The 20,046-nt window shown below is 37.0% G+C and overlaps 1 protein-coding gene across 3 annotated transcripts in view; it reads left to right on the top strand.

Annotated features, from left to right (window-relative positions):
- The window catches only part of PLXDC2 (plexin domain containing 2), a 409,788-nt gene that overhangs the window by 198,726 nt on the left and 191,016 nt on the right, over positions 1–20,046 (top strand). For all 3 annotated transcript variants that reach the window (XM_081229343.1, XM_081229341.1, XM_081229342.1), the window contains exon 4: positions 6,532–6,601. In XM_081229343.1, the coding sequence (XP_081085469.1) occupies positions 6,532–6,601 (70 nt within the window). The remainder of the gene's footprint in view (positions 1–6,531; positions 6,602–20,046) is intronic.

The raw sequence follows: 20,046 nt of genomic DNA, 5'->3' as shown, positions 1-20,046 counted from the left end.
TTCTTTATCTTTCATGAACTTGACATTTTGAAGAGTCTTTGCCAGCTATTTTGTACAATGATCCTGATTTGGGGTTTGTCTACTGCTTCTTCATGATTAAACACAGGTATCTGTTTTTGGCAAGAATACTAGGGGAATGATATACTTTGTCCTTCATCATGCATCACATCAGGAGGTACGTGATGTCAATATGACTGGTGATGTTAACTTTGACCACCTGCTTAAGGTGATGTCTGCCAGATTTTGTTTCTTCACTGTAAACTTACTATTTTTCCTTTGGTAATTATCTAGTATCTTTGGGGAAGATACTTTCTGCATACCAACATCCTGTTTCTTGTCATACTTTCACCTAATTTTAGCATTCATACTTGCTAAATGCAGGCAAAATACTTAGCGTAATGTCTGATATATTAAATGCTAATTTCATCCTCCTAACACCAGTAAATACAGCAGTTATGATTATTTCAATATAACAAAACTGAAAACATCATAACGTTGCTGAGGAACACAATGTCTAATTGTCATATGATTCTATTAGAAAAGGAATATGCCTGCATTGATATTAGAAACAACATATATCAAATCATTTCCTTCTACTTATTAGGAGTCAAACAGGGAGCTATTTTTATTTAGGAAATGAGTTTTAAGGAACTACTGCTAAGCTAGACGCCTTCAGGTACATAATATAATCTTGACTCAGTGCTTATGAAGGTCCAGGTGTCATTTGGTCGTTTGATCCATAAAATAACCCTTTAAAGAAATGTGTTGACTACAGATGAGCAAACTGTGCCTTAAAGAGGTTAAATGATTTATGAAATCACACAGCTACAAAGTACCAAAGCTGGGATGTAATTTCAAGTCTGTTAAAATATATGTATAGAAATTAATGATTAATCCATGAATTTATTCTTTTTTTTTTTTTTTTTTTTTTTTTTTGCGGTACGCGGGCCTCTCACTGTTGTGGCCTCTCCCGTTGCGGAGCACTGGCTCCGGACGCGCAGGCTCAGCGGCCATGGCTCACGGGCCCAGCCGCTCCGCGGCACGTGGGATCTTCCCGGACCGGGGCACGAACCCGCGTCCCCCGCATCAGCAGGCGGACCCTCAACCACTGCACCACCAGGGAAGCCCCCATGAATTTATTCTTAAATAAATGGATACTGCCCATATTCTCTGGACCCTTTGCTGTAATGAACTCACGAGGTCAGCAGTTCCTAAAAGAGTAGTTACTACTAATTTTTTTCCCACAAGCTGCTTTCATCAAGACTATACCTTATAAAGATGAAATCAAGGCTGGGGGAACCAGAAAAGTATAACCTTATTACTGTAAATAAGAAGCTGTCTTAAAACAAAAGGCAGTTTTTATTAATGACTATTGAAATGGCTTTTAGGATTATAAATGTGCCCACTCCAGATTCTTAACCTAATGGTTTCTGTCTTCAAGGTCTTACAAGCATTGACTAATTAATTTATCTTTGTATTACCACTGAGAAATAGTGTTTACATAGGTTTATAATTCTTGTGTTATTAAGAAAGAATTAGCAGAGATCATAATAATTAGTCAGAAGCCAGATGGCGATAGGCATAAGAAAAATATGTAAAAGAGGCAGTAAGAGGTGGGGACACAGTTAGAGATCTCTGAGTATGGCCCTAATTGCCTCTGATAGTCTGTTCCCAGCAGTGATTCCGCGGGGCATGCTGTGAAGGAGCATGATGTGGTTTTAAAAGTCACAGTCATACGTGGCTGTACCTGCCATAAATTTGCAGCAGACCACCTAGAACCTATCTATATACTTCTGCAAACTTTTCAAAGCATGCTTCATAAATTTCTTCTCCCACCTGTGACACTTCTTATGCTTGTCTCAAAATTATGATACCCCTCCTTTCAAATAGCCAGCTTTCTGCAGAGTGTAAGGAATTAGCCAATTCAATTGATTTTATTTATGCCACACATGCTTGTTAAAATTTCACTTCTGAGTTTTCATTTCATATTTCTCCCTGTTAATTAATTTATTGAGTCTTCACATGACAATTTTCCGAAATGCTTCTTCCTTTTACATTAGATATTTCTTGTGGGATGAGATCCAAGATAGGAAAACGTTTCTGTCATGTACATCAATTAAGTCAACTACATTTCAAGATTACGTTTCTTTTTTTGTTTACGGTGGCTTTTTGTGACAATGTCCAGGGTTCTGTTAGCCTTTTTGATTGCAGAAGGGTCCTTTGTGGCATTTACAATTTGGGGTGTTTTTTTTTAATTATATAGTTAAAGGATATGTAATTAATTAGTGACACAGCAAGCCTTCTCACATCTAACCAAAATAGCTCTTCTTCCTGTATTCATCATTTCAGTTGGTGGATTATGGTCCACCAGTCCCCCAGCTAGAAACCTGTCCTACATTCTAGACAGCTCTTCCCCGCTCCCAGCTTTTATGTACAATTAATCACGATCCTTCCAGTTTTACTTGCTACATATATTTTCACAATCCCTTCCACTCCCATGCCTTCAGGTCTCATCTGGCTAGCTTCTGGTAATTCCTTTTAAAGAGTTTCAATGCCATCTCCTCTGGGTTAGGTGTTCTCTCTGGATCCTTACTCTGACTCTGCCTGTTCCTACTTGTTTATCCTTCCGTGTTGCTCTCCTGCACCATCTTCTGAACTCCTTGAAGGAAGAAAGTGGGTTGGACTTACTGTATGATGCTCAGACCCTGATTAAGTGCCTGGTACATATAAGGTGTTGAATAAATGATTTCGGACTGCATGAATGAATGAATGAACAAATAAAACTTTCCTTTAGCTCCCCCATGCCTATTTTATATACCATACTGAGGTAAAATAATGATCCAATTACCCAGAGGGTAATTATACTGAATATATAATAAATTAGCTTAAAGCCCTTCATGAAATTCTAGTGCTTAATGATTTTTGTTTATGTTTGAGTAGTTTGTGTGTGTGTGTGTGTCTGTGTTTGTATGTGTTTTAAGGAGGGATGATAATTTTCAAAAATTTGCCTTTAAGTGTAACACTTCTTATCACTTTATTTTCAATAGCTCAGTAATTAAGAGCATTGCCTTTGTTGTCTTTCAAATCTGGGTTTACATTTTGGTTTCCCACTTAACCATTCTTAACCACCCTGATGCTGAGTTTCACTTTGAAGCAGTTAAAATCTGAACCTCATGCAATTGGTTCATGTGTGCGTGTATATAGAGAGAGTGCTAGGCGAGATACAGTAGGAAGTATGACTTGGGCTAAGAAGTCGCAGTAGGACTCTGAGGATGTGACACTTCGCGGTCCCTCTTGATGCTTTGCCCCATATCCCTTCTGCCTCCCTGAGTTCACTTGAAGCTGTGGGAGGCAGCTTCTAATGTACTTGCAACTCCTCAGATCAAGTGCTGTGACTCTTCTTTCTGCCTGAGGGTAAGCAAGGGTAATCCTGGGGAAGGGGGGACTCAACTGCCCACAGGAGCACCTGTTGATCAACAGGAGATAGGAGTTGATGGATAAGTAGCCCAGCCTCCTAACCTCCAATGAGATGATTCTGAGGCCTATTTTCCCCACTCTTTCTCAGAAGGTCTCCAAGGGGAGACCTGGCTGTAGTGGTAACACATCCAATAACTGTTCCTAGTTTTTCTTTTTTCCTTGTCTCACTTTTCCCACTTCCTTTAGCAAATGCTTCCTAGGATCACCTTCCAAACAAATTATCTGCTCCAAGTCCTTGTGTCAGGTTTGGAGTACCAACCAAACTAAGCCAAGGCTTAAAGAATAGGGGAGCCATGACCAACCAAGGTTGAGAGACCATTACAGTCAGAAGAGACATCATGTTGAAGTACCAGAGCCCAGGGTTAAGGGTGGCAGTTTCAAGGAACTAAAAGTTATTCTAGAAGGCTGGCCTGAGCAGAAAATGTGAAGGGAGAATCTTAAGGTAGGAGAGACCAGTCAGTGGCGGGTCTTAGAACTCGTTTTCACTATTTTGGCATGATTCCAGGGTCAATGGGATTCTAGATTGAATGATTTGAAGTGGGGGAGTGATATGCTAGATAGTATAGAGAATGAATTCCAGGGAAAATGGAGCCAAGACACCTGTGAGCAAGTTATTACAATAAGAGTGATCTATACTGGGCTTCCCTAGTGGCACAGTGGTTGGGGGTCCGCCTGCCGATGCAGGGGACTCGGGTTCGTGCCCCGGTCAGGGAGGATCCCACGTGCCGCGGAGCGGCTGGGCCCGTGAGCCATGGCCGCTGGGCCTGCGCGTCCGGAGCCTGTGCTCCGCAACGGGAGAGGCTGCGGCGGTGAGAGGCCCGCGTACCGCAAAAAAAAAAAAAAAAAAAAAGTGATCTATACTTGAGGAAAGGTGTCAGTAGTACCTGGAGAGAAACGGGTAGATTTCACAACTATTGAGAAGGTAACACCTTTCTAAATTGTCATTGCTATTATTAGTGTGAAGCAGGCCATGGTGATAACTAAGGTATCTGGTCATTTAAACAGGGAAACATTTCAATCATTGATGTTGTGCTTCAGGATAATATATCAGCAATTTTTCCTTGAGAACTTATTTACTTCTCAAAAACAGTCTTTAACTTATATAATTGTTTATCTCAATTTTATTCTAAAATATTTAAACATTTGTTGTGGCTGAGAAATTGTCATATTCCTCTGGTTCATCTTTGATATGTTAGTGATAGATGTTTAAACCAAACTCTTATTCTGGAAGTGAGAATGCCAAAGGGCTGTAAATTTTACCAATTTGCTCATGAGCATGGAAATAAATTAGAATGATGGAGAACTGTGTACTACAGCAAGTGCCTTTATAAAATTATGTCTGACCTTTTCTTTGTGATATATGATTTTGCCACTGAAGCTTTTATGTTAGGGTTATTAGTAACCACTCATTTCAGTTAGTGCAGTGAAAATAGGTTTTGTTGTTCCCATTAGTCAGCATAAAATAAAAATGAAGATAAACCCTTTCTGAAGATGCAGCTTTCATTAAAAAGGAAAGAAAAAAAACCTAATTGAAAGTCACTGTAAACTTTGAATGATTACTATCATGCCAAATAAGTCATTAGAAATCTCTGATGATATAAAAAAGCAATCATTTGCACAATTGGAAAGAGCTAAATTTAATCTAGCTATATATAATTCTCTATTTTTTTTAATTTGTATATTGGGAGAGATATGATATAGAAATTGTTGAATTTTAACATAATAACCTTTTACTATAGGTGGTTTGTACATGCTATTCGGCTCTAAATCAGCCAATTAATTTCCCTATGGATCCTTTTATTTCAGCTGATCACCTTTGTTATAGCTCCCTGTTTTTCTTGTTTCTTGCCTAATAATAATATATCTGGTTCATATCATTTCAAACATACAAAAAATCTAGGGTTTCTTTTTCTTTGTTTTCCTTTGTTGTGTCTTGTTTTTATCTTACTATCTATCTATCTATATAAAGATATATATAAAGATATATTATAAATATATATATCCAAAGCTTCAGATCCCTTTTTAGAAAAAAGAGGGGCAAAATTTATGAACTTTCCTCCTAAGTCTCTCCAGTTTTCCTCTCTACAAAGTAAAAGTAGCTTTCTAGTAACCAGCATCTTTTATTCTTTGATTCTGTGCTTTTAAAAGTGGACATAAAACGGTTGACCCTTGAACAACACTGGGGGTTAGGGCTGCCAGTCCCCGCACATTTGAAAATCCACACACTGGTATCTCTGCCTCAAAAATAAGGAAATTGACAAATGACTCACCCAAGGGCTAGATAGAATCAGGACTCAAACCCTAGTTCTTTTGATTTCATATATTGTGATCTCTAATCAAACTTTTCTCAACACTTCGATAATTTAAAGATCTGTAAAATGAAAACAGAGATACTATATTTATTGGGAAAAAAATGCCTCATAAGTGGAACTGGCCAACGCAGTTCAAACCCTTGTTGTTTAAGGGTCATCTGTCTACTGAATCTGGGGAGTTTATCACATCTTAAAAATAAATATATCTGCAGGTCTAGATCTGTAGGTGCAAAATATCTTGTTCCGTAAAATTGCCTTTTGTTCTGGGATGTACAGAAGATAAATTGAATATATAATTTTGTAAAATAAAATATATATTTTTTTAGATTCAGTGAAATTTGACAGATAACATGCTCTACTATTTTGGAGAAGATTAATCAAACTAAAAAGAACCCTAAGGTTATCGTGATGGCTGACCTACTTTGTAGTGGACAACTGAAAGGCAGTGGTGATGTTAAAGAGAATAGCTTGATTCAGAGTTGAAACTTCTAGATTCCCTTTGTAACTGAAGAACAGACCAACAGACCACAACAGCACAACTTTATTCTTTTCACATACTTTAAACATTTAATTACCAGGGGAAAAAATCTTTCTTTCCATCCAAGATTCAGGTTCTAATAGTCAACTACAATAATAGTGGTGCAAAGTAGAAGCATCATTTTTTTTAGGTGGAAGGCTTTTCATTTTACATTTACTATTATGCACATTATTGATTTTCTTTTCTGGTTGTTGTTCCTTGCAGAGAGTGAATCTGTCCTTCGATTTTCCATTTTATGGCCATTTCCTACGTGAAATCACTGTGGCAACTGGGGGTAAGTGGTTTTCTACCCATTCACTCTAAATAATCTACAGTTTCACTACAGTTACTATTTTTAATTTACTCCATATTTCAAAAGGGACATTTATTGGGAAAACCATTGTCTTCTATCACAAAGTCATGGGTATAAATAAAACCTAAGAAAGAATATAGCTATTGGAAAACTTTTCTGCAGAAAAAAAATGTATTTATAATAATTTTCAGCTTAGATTCATCTTTGCTTTCTTTCCAAGTTTTATTTCATTTTTGATAATATGGAAGACTGCATGAAAGCAAACAGAGCTTAGAAAGAAAAGGTGCTTAAGAAAGCTATGGAAGTATTTTCATTTTCTTTTAATTTATATAGTTGATCAATATAAATTTATTTATATATCAATATATACATTCACATTCAAAACCACATTATATTAACTTTAGTAATTTGGTTGGGGTTTTTTTCCCCCTTTAATGCCACCTAAGTTGACTGGCAACTCTTTTGAGTTTAAAAAATAAACACCGAAATTCAGTTTGAATTCTCTTCATTTTATTTTTCTCCACAAACTTTGGAGGTTAGTTTAGAGATTAGCAATAGCCTAGAAAGGCAATTATCATTTTTTATAGTATATCCCAGGAGTGAGAAAATTTTAATCCTTGATTGCTACTAGCAGAAATAAGCAAAATGCCAGAGAATATCGCTCCTTGTCTAACATGGAGTGATAGAGAAAGTAGAAGAATGAGAGAAAAACATAAAATGGAAGAGTAAGCAAAGAAGCAAGTTAAAAGAAATCCATAGATATGATGAAAAGTCTGTGCATGGCCCAAGCCTAAAGCACCACAGATCAGAGTCCCTTTCCTTCACTGGGTTTTATTATTGGTCTTCTGCTTGGTATGGGAACCATGTTGGTCACTATTACCATATTTCAGTATAAGACTTAGAAGATATGTAGGATTCAGAAGAAGATTTGTAATCAGAAATACCAATAAGCAAATAAAAGTTCTGAGTACCATCTCTGAACACTGGTAAATAGAGCTACCTCTGCCTTAGGATTGTGTAGCCTAGTGGACTATTAGACAAAGTGAAGCAGAATGTGGGAGTTCCTTAGAAAATATAAATGATGACATTTGTATTTTGAAAACATCTTATTTGTAGATATTTGTAAACATCTGTGAGACTCCTTTAAGACTTTATAGAGAAATTACTATTTAAGATATTTCTTGAAGGAAGTTATACTTTCTGTGATTATGTAGGGAAGGAAGAGTAGGTCACAGGGAAGAATATCTTGAATAAATACTATACAGAAGAGGAAATTGGTGGAATATGTCTGAGATAGTAAATAATTGAGTTTGAATGAAGCTGGGTGTAGCTTTATAAAAAATATTAAGATGTGAAAAGTAGTTTGGGACAATTTTATAACTGCCTCAAGAGTCAATTTGAGTCAATAGTCCTTAATTAGATAAGTAATAAATGTAAGAAGCTGAACCAATATATTTTATAATGCTTTAAAGTATAAAAAGCTGAAGTTAGTACACATTATAGGAATAATCTTGCAGTAGTTTGTGTGACAAATATTGAGGGCCTTGATGATTCTGAGGCTTCAAACAAAGGGAGAGAAATGATGGTATTAGCAAAGTTTACAACTCTAAGCAGAAGAGCTGGTTTTAGGGAAAAACAATGGCTTCAGTTCAGAAACTATTACATTTTGTGTAAAAAAAGGACTATATATAAGTAAAATTTACACAAGGACCATATCTTTATGAGCTCACCATGTATTTTTGTGCTAGTATAGTGCCAGCCATTTAGCAGACATTTTAATTAATGTGTTGAAAGACTGAATGGAAAGAAGAAAGGTAAATTGAAAGATTGCCCCTCTAAGCCATGGATTACCTCACATCCACTCACATCTTTAAAGTATGATATGAGCATGGTTATCTTATAATATGAATATTAGGCATGTTTTCTGACACTTAGGTTACCGGTATTCCACTGAATTTTTAAAAGTGAATTATTAATCACATTTGTTCAAAATCTGTACACACAGTGGTGAAAATATGGACAGCTTTGCATTTTCTGTTTCTCAAATCGTTTTATCTTTAAAAGTCTTGTCAGTGATTCAGCCAATATGAAGTAAGATTTCCGTTAGCTGAGTTGGTATTAAAACCCCAAACAGATGGCTATATCATGTTTACTGCTTCAAAGTACCAGTTTTCTTTGAAAAGATCCTCAAAGTAAGTGAAAAATCTGGTGTCTTGAATGATCTCTATCTTCTTTGAAGAAGACACTAATGTAAAGAAACCTTTTTTATTTTTTGCTTAAGAAATGCTAGTATGGCACTTGCATATATAAATCTATACCCTGTTTAGAGAGGCACAACTGAGATAATTTAGACATTGACCTGGGTTTCTCCAAAATGGAACCAGAATCTCCTGTAAAAGTTTTCAGCTAAAGAAATAGCTTGTCTACACTTCCATTGTTTATTTATTCAATCAGTATTGGTTGAGCCCCTACTGTGTGAAAGACACAGTACATGATACTTTGGTTTGTACAGAGAAGAATAAACTGTTGTTCCTCCAGGAGCTTAGAATCTAAGAGGAAGGAGTATATGACTAAGCAATAAGACAAGGTTGACTGTGAGTATTGGAGGAGCAGAAAGTTGCTCCAAGAGGAGATCATTCTTATTGGGTGAATCAAGAACAGGTTTGTGAAACAGCTAACATTTGACGTTGGCCTTAAAGGACGGTGGAATTTTAGCAAAGAAGCAGGTTGAAAAGAGGTGAAGAGGGAACGGACATTCTAGACAAGGGGATGCTGAGCTAAGTGACAGTGCTGAGTCCATACTGAGCATATTTGGAGGTCTGTCGAGTAAATCTGTTTATCTTGAACGGAAACTCAGAGTAAGAGTCTAGTGAAGGGGAGATGGGAAGAGTGATGTAAAATACTTTGAACTTTAGACACTTGGATGATATCCAGTAAGTATTGAGTTTCTTTGAGTAAAGAACAGATCTGGCCTAATCTGGCAGTGGAGGACAGGGTAAGGTTAGACAGTTAAAGTCAAAGAAAGAGGCAAGGTTTTCAATACTTCTACATAGATTATAGTGCCTGAAGCCAGTGAAGGGCACATCATTTGAGTTGTCTGATCACTGTGTTTGCAAAGGTTTTCAGCCAAAAGAATTCATTAGGACACAGGTGAGTAAAGCTAAGAACAGCTTGGAAGAGGACTTCTGAATCATAGATTTTCAACAGATCTCTTCTGATTAACTAAGTGTTATAAGCAGATAAACCTACCTGACAAATGTTCATCATCTTACAAATCTTGAAAAAGTTATTAACCATGAAAGGCTTGGAAGAAAAATGGAAACCAGAAGTCAGATTAAATAAAGTTGACTGAAAGGCATTACAAATAGACCATGGACTGGGATTTTTAAGTAGGAACACATTGGTTTCTATGAAACTGAAATGAACAGAGATATTCTATTGACTGTCAGTTCTCTTTGAATGTGTCTGCAAATTCCTCTTGAACCTGTTTCTACATTGGATTTAAGATAAAGAAAGTGAAATGTTAAAGCGCATATTTTAAATCACAATTCCCTTCATTCCTACCTCACCGCTTCTGCATTTCCCATGCCTCCTTAAAATCTCTCTCTCTCCACATAGACACTAATTTTGACTAAAATGAACTTAGACAATGTCTTGTGTTATTGCTAGGATCAATACCATTTCAAAACAGAGAGTAGTTTAAAAATACAGATATATGCATAATTTACTGTGACCCATCATTGTGTGTGTATGTATAATATATATACATATATACTTCATTGTGAGTAAAATTAAGTTTCTAATTAAAATGTAAATAAAAATCAAATATCCGGGGCTTCCCTGGTGGCGCAGTGGTTGAGAGTCCGTCTGCTGATGCAGGGGACACGGGTTCGTGCCCCAGTCCGGGAGGATCCCACGTGCCGCGGAGCTGCTGGGCCCGTGAGCCATGGCCGCTGAGCCTGCGCATCCGGAGCCTGTGCTCCGCAACGGGAGAGGCCACAGCAGTGAGAAGCCTGCATACTGCAAAAAAAAAAAAAAAAAAAAAAAAAAAATCAAATATCCGGTCATTTATTTATAAACTACAAAAATTAATCTTTGCTTATTAAACATTTTAATTTTCAAAAGCTTCAGTCATCCATACAAATAATGTACACAATGAATTGGAAATACCATTTTATTTTTTGGTTCACTGGCAGCAGAATCTGAAAGCATCCTTTCATCTTTCTATTTAAAAAATACGTCAGAATACAAATATTCCAGGCATTAAAAAACTAGTCTTCCGTGCATTTTGTACAGATACTTCCATTAAACGTACCACGAAGTTGTGTTGTTTGCATATCACACTGCCTTTTATTACCTTTCCATGTGAATACTTTAATTGATACTTTTTAAATTCTAGGCTGCTAAAGTGATCTTTTAAAAGCTTCAGAAAGTAGATTTATTTGTGAGGACTTGATTTTTTAATTCTTGCAACCATCACTAGTAATAATGTTTTTCTCATGAGTCCATCAGGGGCACTACATATAACTAAGAGGAGAGGAAAATGGGAGGTGGGAGAGGGTGGTAAATGATGCCTGTTATAATGGGAGAGAGAAAAGTTGACATTATCCAGATAATTCTGGCCCTCAAATTTTAAGGATGTAGACAGATGCTGATTCAAAATTAAAATAGTGTGTGGAATTGCAAGCAAGTTTCACATGAGATTAGGAATCAAAGATGACATGAATTAAAAGGATAATAATGAACAGGTATTACTTAACCTTGGTTATGTGAAGGATTTGCCCTCCTTTCCTTTCTACGTGAATTTCTAGTTGGAGCTTTAGATTTTTTGGTCAGGATATGAAAAGTTTTATTGAGAAGCCTGCTTCACACACATCTTTTCTTTTTCCAGTTTGATATAATTGACATACAGCACTGTATAAGATGTCAATTTTAGTTCTATTTTATTTTGTTTGCCCTATGAAAACTAATAAAATATAAAATGTTCACTAAGTAATCAATGTTTAATATCTGAAAAATTAATACATGGCACTAAAAAAGGTCAAACAAACAAAAGTAAATATATACAGTCGGCCCTCCATATCCGTGGGTACAATGTCCAGGGATTCAACCAACTGTGGCTTAAAAATATTCGAAAAAAAAATTTTTGGAAACTTCCAAGAAGCAAAACTTGAATTTGCTGTGAGCTGGCAACTATACATAGTATTTACATTGTATTCACAACTATTTACATATCATTTACATTGTATTAAGTATTATACAACCTAGAGTTAATTTAAAGTATGTGGGAGGATATGTGTAGGTTATGTGCAAATACTACACCATGTTATATAAGGGACTTGAGCATCCAGGGATTTTGGTATGGGGGTAGGGGGTGTGTCCTGGAGACTGAGGAACAACTGTGTCTCCTTTCTTCCCATGCCTCCTAGTCTACTAGTACTCCTCTCGAGGGAAAAAAAAAAAGTTACTCTTTGAGCTATGGTATCTTAAATTCAAATTTAGACTAATTTCCTATATCTTGTCAATAATCATTTGATCCCCCCCCTTTAAGTTGCCAATAAAAGAGGTTAAAAAAATACTGCATATTATTTTGATTGGGTTTTGAGGATGTATATTACCAAATCTTCCAGCTTCATTTTTATTTTTGCTTTCAAATAGCAATATTTTAATTGTGGTCCCAAATAATATTTCATGCTTTTTAGAGGTACTTGATTAATAACAGTTATAGAAGGCTTTTTAACAGCAGAAGAGAGTTAGTTATTACTCATGATGATTGATTTATAAATACCAACCCCACCGTCTTTCAAGTATATAACCTCATATAACAGAACTTGATTGCCTCCATTAACCTTCTGAATCTAGTGAAAAGGTAAATGGAATTATTTTGCATTATTATTATCATTATATTATTATATGTATCTGGAGATCTGATACATGAAGGGAAGTACTGAAGGGATACATGCTGGACAAAGGTAAATCCATTCCAATTTGGTTCACTAATTTAAAGTAACAAACTCAAGTCTCAAAGATTCCTGGAGAGAAAGTTAAGTTATGTGATGTCTGCTTTGCTGTGTCTGAGTGATTCTCTGGATATACCTCCTGAAAGTTCATCTCACCTGTCCTCCTTGATAATTTACTCCCCCAAACTGTCTAGTGTCCCACAGTAGATTCAGCAGATTCACCAGCATTACTACATTTCCCTGTGGCTTTATGAATTGTGTATTCCACAAGCCCTTTTATTTCTCCTGTGTATCAACATGTCATATTTCATCAGCACTGGGTCCTTGGGATTGGGGGTGAAGTGTAGCTGGAGATTAGAGCAACAGGAGACCCAGAGAGGGGCCACCCAGGAGATAGACTTGAGTCAATATGAAAAATAGCAGAGGCAGAAATGTGGGTAGAAAGGAGGACAATTATAGAAAAACAAAAAAGAGAGGATCATTGGTACATGGTGGATAAGTCATGATTAGTGACAGGACTGGGGGAATGCTGATCCATCAAAATGAGAGTCTGGGTAAAAAGCAGGTTCTCCAGGCTCAGCCCCTTCCGTCACCATCACAACCACAGAGGAGTCTACCGGTCACTCCTCTGGAAAGCGCCGTTTAGCCTCTTGTGGGTCCAGTCTTTGTTTGAAACATTCGCGAATACTTAGCTTTTTCCTCCTTTCCTAGTCACTGCATCAATAATTCAGATAAATAACAGTATTACATAGATGCTCAAATACATCACCCAATTGAAAACAAAAGGAGTCTAGGTGACCCTAGTAAAGTAACAAAGTACAGCAACTGTTCTAACATTGTCCAACCCTGGAAAGGGGAGAAAGATACTAAGTGAGGCAGGATTGACTTTGGACTCTGGACGTTTCAGGAATAAGTTCAAAAGAGTTCTATTCCTACAGAAGCCAGCAAATGAAATTCATTTTCTTCGAGAAGCAGGCTGGTATCTAGATTAAGATAAGTAGACTCTTGAATCAGAATGTGGGTCTTCATAAGTAACACCATGTGATCTTCAGTAAATTACTTAATCTCTCCCACCTCAGTTTCCCAATCTGTAAAATAGTATAACGAAAGTTCCTAGTTCATAAGGATTTTTGTCAAGAGTTAACGAAGTAATATGTGTTATTAATACCTATTTCATAGAAAATGCTATAAAAACAGCATATATTATTATTACTCTCCTTTTTTATATGTATTTTTTTCTCTTTTATTCCTTTTCAAAATACATTTTCTGTAAAGCTGTGCTTGCTTGTTAGTTTGTCTGTTGTTTCCTTTGATGGCATGATCCATAGCTCAGGGGGTGTTTAGGGACTTAATTCTTCATTATCGCCTTTTAAAGTCTGGCTCATCCATTCATGACTGGGAGGTATAAGAGTGTTTAGATGACTTGGGATATCCTCTTTCTCAGCATGGGTATATCTGTCATCTCTAAGTACACTGCAGAATCTCCTCTAAAGGCCTCCCAATGCTGTGACTGTATCTGAAAGTCTTACAAAATTTAGCAATTTTGTAACACATGGCAGAAGAATCTTGAAATGTTTCTCTAATTGTGATATTATGGGTCATAACTGGGTAACAGGCATTATTTTAATCATCAGGTCATGCATATCTTTGTGCTGCTTATTCTACCCTTTGTAGAACAAGAAATTTAAGGACAGGTCATCAAAGCATAAAGTTAGTTATGGGTAAAATGATGGGGATGGGGATGGACGTTCCCCTGGTGCATCTAGGTTGCCTTTCGTAGACTAAGGATTCGATTAATTGCTAATAATTCAACTTGAAAATGTATTGAAGACCCAATCCTAAAGGAAAACTTAAATATTTGTTTAGTTAAATTTATATGTGATGTTTTGTCTTTGAATTAGGAGACGGATTTCTTTATGTGCACCTGTTATGTCAATGCTAACCTTTATTATCAAGATCTTTCCCTATTTTTCTTTTTTTAATACATCACAGAAAACTAGTAGGTATAATATGGAAGCAACTCAAAATTGTGTTCTGACTTCAACTGATACAGCTCTGGAGCTGAGACATATTATTAAAAAGAATAGGTCTAAATAAATATTTTGTTGGCTATTTCTTTTTAAAATTTTTTTATTTTTATAAATAAATTAATTTATTAATTTATTTATTTTTGGCTGCATTGGGTCTTCATTACTGTGCGCAGGCTTTCTCTAGCTGTGGCGAGCGGGGGCTACTCTTCACTGCGGTGCGCGGGCTTCTCATTGCGGTGGCTTCTCTTGTCGTGGAGCACGGGCTCTAGGCATGCGGGCTTCAGTAGTTGTGGCTCACAGGCTCAGTAGCTGTGGCTCATGGGCTCTAGAGGGCAGACTCAGTAGTTGTGGCGCCCAGGCTTAGTTGCTTCACAGCATGTGGGATCTTCCCAGACCAGGGCTCGAATCAGTGTACCCTGCATTGGCAGGTGGATTCTTAACCTCTGCACCACCAGGGAAGTCCCTTGTTGGCTGTTTCTAATAGGATTATGGTGGATTTAGATTACCTTGTTGATCTGACTAGCCTGAAGGCTACAGAGAGATTTTCATTTTACCTGCTGGAATTATTGTTCAAATGAGAGGTTTCTGCTGAAGGCAAAGAAAATGGAGGGAAAGAAACCTTTTTAATTGTTTTATTATCAATTTCCACAGCTCCTTTAAAAAACAAGCATCTTTTAGTTAATAGCTTGTAGAGAAAATCAATAGTACTTTTAGATTACTCCAGGAAAATAGAAAGAGTAAAAGAATTTGGAACAATTAGATTTTGCAAATAAATAAATAAATACATAAATAAAAATAAACCAAAACTGTATAAGTGATAAAAATGAAACGTCTTTTAATTTTTTTAAAACTGTGGTAAACACACATAGCAAAAGATTTACCATACTATTTATGAAGTTTAGTCATTGAGCTCAGCTCTGAATAATTTTTTTTCTCCTGTTATTCTTTTTAAGTGGTAATCTCTTTAGATAACTTATCAGTTTCCTCCAAAATGCCTTCAAAAGACAACTTTTTCCCAGAACTTTATACCAGTACATTCTTGTAAGCAGAGTTTACTGTTCTTAGTAGGTGGCAGAGAGAAAAAACCTATTCCATTAGAGAAATATTTGTGAAGGTCACAGCCCAAAGACACAGGCCCACTAAAGGCTAAGAAACTTCTAAAATTGAAACACAAAGAGAAAAAAGAATGGAAACAAAAATAGAACACCCAAGAACTATGGGATAATAATAAAAGATGTAACATACACATAATTGGAATATCAACAGAGAGAAAAGAAGAACAGAGTGGAAGAAATATTTGAAATAATAATGGCCAAGAACTTTCCAAAATTAATGACGGACACCAAACCAGAAAGCTCAGAGAACACCAACCAGGCAAAAAGCACAACTGGACATACCAGTTTCAAACTGCAAAAAAAAAAAAAAAGGCAAAGAGAAATTCTTGAAAGAAGTCAGAGAAAACCACACCTTACTACAAAATACCCAACCAGTGCTCCTTGAAACTGTCAAGGTCATCAAACAAGAAAAGTCTGAGAAACTGTGACAGCCAAGAGGAGCCTCGGGAGACATGATAACTAAATATGATGTGAAGTCCTGGATGGGATCCTGGAGTATAAAAAGGACATTATGTAAAAGTTAGGGAAATCTGAATAAGGTTACTTAATAATGCAGGTAATAATTATGTATCAATATCATTTCATTAATTTTGACCAAGATATGGTCATACTAATGACATACTAATGTAAAGTGTTAATAGTATGAGAAACCAAGTGTGGGATATATGGAAAGACTCTGCACTATCTTTGCAACTTTTCTCTGAATCTAAACCTATTTATAGTAAAAAATTTATTAAAAAAAAAAAGGAAACATAACTCGCCGCTAAATATATGGCACAATGTATAATCATACTTCTAATAAGAGAAATGCAAATTAAAACAACGAGATATTATTTCTACTTGTGATTTATAAAGGTTTTTAAAAAGCGAGTTTTATAAAGCAATAATCTTTCTAGGGTATGGAGAAAAATGTAGTCTCTTAGTTATAATCTATTAAAATATAAAATATATAACCATCATTTCTACTTCTAAAAATGTACCCAGTAGGTACACTCACATGGGTGTGAACTAATGTATAAGACTATCCATTGCTAAAGATTGAAAACAACCTGAATATCTGTCAGTAAGGATGTTCAAGTTGTGGACAGATAAAATAAATTATCATGCACTCACAGAGTGGAATTCCATGTACCCTTAAGCAGAATGAATAGCTCCAAGCATCTAGTGAAAAAAGCAAGGTGCAGAACAGTTTTACATACATATATGTGTGCATGTTTATATTTATATTTAATAAATATAAACATGCACACATATATGTATGTGACAGATATATTAAAACATGCATAAACTAACTCTGAAATAATTTGAAAGAAACATACATATGCTTTCAAGTGCATAGAGAAATCACTGGAAAGATATACAACAAACTATTTGTTACCCTTAAAGAGGAGAATTGATGGCTTGTTGGAGATCAGGAATAAGGAGACATAAATTAGACAGTCATCTCTGCATTTCAAATTATTACTTTGTTCATGTATTATCCTTTCAAACACTATTAGTATTTAGCGTTCTTATTGGTAAGAATTGATAGGGAATAAATTCCTGAAGTGCATATGTTTGTTTTCATTTTGTATAATTTTATAATAGATACTTATTTCAAAAAGTGAAAATTTAAGAGTGTAAAATATAAATCTTGTTTCATAATTATTTTTTATTTCCAAATTTCTTATGATTTAGAGTTTCAGGTAGTAAAATTTGTTTGTGAAGTTGCCATTTTTATTGAGTGTTCATTTAAATTGTTTATTGAAGGGTTTATCAATATATCTAAAGTTCCTGAGGATAAACCTGAATTAACATCAAACTGCTGAATGTGACATTGTAGGAAGGTCAGAAAAAAGATTTGGGTGATTCTTGGTTTAACTGCATCGACCATATTAAGAAGGGTAGATATCCCCATCTAATTAATCAACACATATTTTTATGTTATTAGCAACGATTTATTTAACAATATAGTAGTTAGAAACCAAGAACAAATTCCTGAGTATTTTCTAAGGAGAAATAGGAAAATGTAAGTGTTTGTATCTGTGAACTGAATAGCTGTGTCCCTCCCCAAGTTCATATGTTGAAGCCCTAACCCCCTGTGTGAGTGTATGTGGACATGAGGCCTCTAAGGAAGTAATTAAGGTTAAATGAGGTCATAAGGGAGGGGCCCTGATTCAATAGGATTGGTGTCCTTATAAGAAGAGACTCCAGTGAGCTCACTCTCACCCTGTTTGAACTCAGAGGAAAGGCCATGTGAGGACTTAGCAAGAAGGTGGCCACATCTGTAAGCCAGGAAAAGAGTCCTCAACACAAACCAAACCTTGCCAGAACCTTGATCTTGGACTTTCCAGCCTCAAGAACTGTGAGAAAATAAATTTCTGTTGTTTAAACCACCCACCTATGATGTTCAGTTACGGGAGCCTGAGTCTGCTACTACAGACGTCCAAGGGACTTAATGACTTTGGGCTTTAAAGTAGGCAGGAGTCAAACTCCAGAAGTATAGATTTTCTGGACCAAAGTGATACTTAAGTTCTTGGCAATGTCCTGATTCTGGGTAACCTGTCCCTAGGCCAAGCTATAAGGAGCAGAGCCAGCCTCTGAGAAGCAGAAGCCTGGCTGGATTTCAGGGCTGACCACAGCACGGTGGTAGAATGAGAAGGGCAGTAATACTTTTCTGAAGCCAAAGCAGAGAATCATTCAGAATAACGAAGACACCCTGTGGAAGGTGGGTGGATCACTCCTCAGTGAAGGCGTAAGGTCCAGGGACGAGTGCAGGCCAGAAGGGAAGAATTCCAGACCACAGGATTCCTCCAGAAGGACAGGTATATTGGACAACAGACAGCTGTGGGCTGCCCTCAGTGGATATACTGTTGGACAGAAGGAAAGAATGGCCTGATGAGGCAGCCCACAGATACCTTAGTCGAGTATGTGGTCGAGAATGTATAGAATGAAGGATTTCAGGACCAGCCACCAGAGGTGCTTATGAAGGTGGTGGTGGAGGTGAGGCATGGTTAGCTCTCTGTCTGTACAAATATCTATATTGAGAAATCTGTGTCTTTTTAATATGTCCAGGTGGCTTCTGTACTTCAGTGTATTCCTTGTGTAATAAATAACCTGTCTGTTCTATATACATATAGAATATATAAATTACTTGCCTTTTCTTTCATTTTTTTTTTTTTTTTTTTTTGGCTGTGCCACACGGCATGCAGGATCTCAGTTCCCTGACCAGGGATCGAACCCGTGCCCCCCGCACTGGAAGCATGGGGTCTTAACCACTGGACCGCCAGGGAAGTCCCTACTTGCCTTTCAATACACGTATAGATGGTACACCGCTCAAGTCAAGGACACAAGCATGCATTTCTTTTTCCTCTAGCGGTGATGGGTTGTTAGTGCAGTGGTTGATCCTACGGTATTTCTCCTGTGGTTTGGCACCATTAGTACTAGGCTCTCACCTACTGGAGGTGGGGGAGGTAGGGGTGGAGCCACTATTCAATTCAGTATAAAAAATCTTATTTTCATAGACTAAACTGCAACTGTGTTTTTCAGCACTTCATGCTTAGCAGGTGGCTGCCTTGGAACTGATAAAATGTTAGAATGAATAACAGGTTCTGCCTCAGCATTACCTGGAGTGCTTTTTAAAAATGTGGATATCTGGGTCCCGCACCAGACCTGTGTACAGCAGCTGCTCTAGAATTTCTGCATTCGAGGGGCAAGTGGTCAGGGACCTGGTTAGAAGATGAGGGCAAGGGAGGGATGAACCTCAAAAAATGGTCTTTAAGCTGAGTTTGCATAGTGTGCACACTTTTTTTTACATAGATTCTGCTTCATTTTAATACTAAATTTTTCTAACGTTTCATATTCAAAGTGCATGTAAGATTTGTATTTTTAATTAATTATTACTATTTTATTTGGGGAGATATCAGAAAGCTGATGTGGATAATGGGGAGTAAAGACTCCATTCCAAACCAACTCTAGACACCGCCACCCTCTTAATTGGACTTCCTGGAATCAGGACCAAGGAATCTGATTTCCATCAATTCCCCAGGTGATCCTCATGTTTATTATGCTTGCTAATGGGACAAAACACATTTTAAGAAGCACAGCACTTTTTTTTCTTTTTCTTTTTTTTTTTTTTTTGCGGTATGCGGGCCTCTCACTGTTGTGGCCTCTCCCATTGCGGAGCACAGGCTCCGGACGCGCAGCCTCAGCGGCCATGGCTCACGGGCCTAGCCGCTCCGCAGCATGTGGGATCTTCCCGGACCGGGGCACGAACCCGTGTCCCCTGCATCGGCAGGTGGACTCCCAACCACTGCGCCACCAGGGAAGCCCAACACAGCACT

The sequence above is a fragment of the Mesoplodon bidens genome (genome assembly GCF_964165515.1).
Source record: "Mesoplodon bidens genome assembly, chromosome: 3".
Classification (NCBI taxonomy): Eukaryota; Metazoa; Chordata; class Mammalia; order Artiodactyla; family Ziphiidae; genus Mesoplodon; species Mesoplodon bidens.
This window is presented reverse-complemented; position numbering and strand designations above follow the sequence as displayed.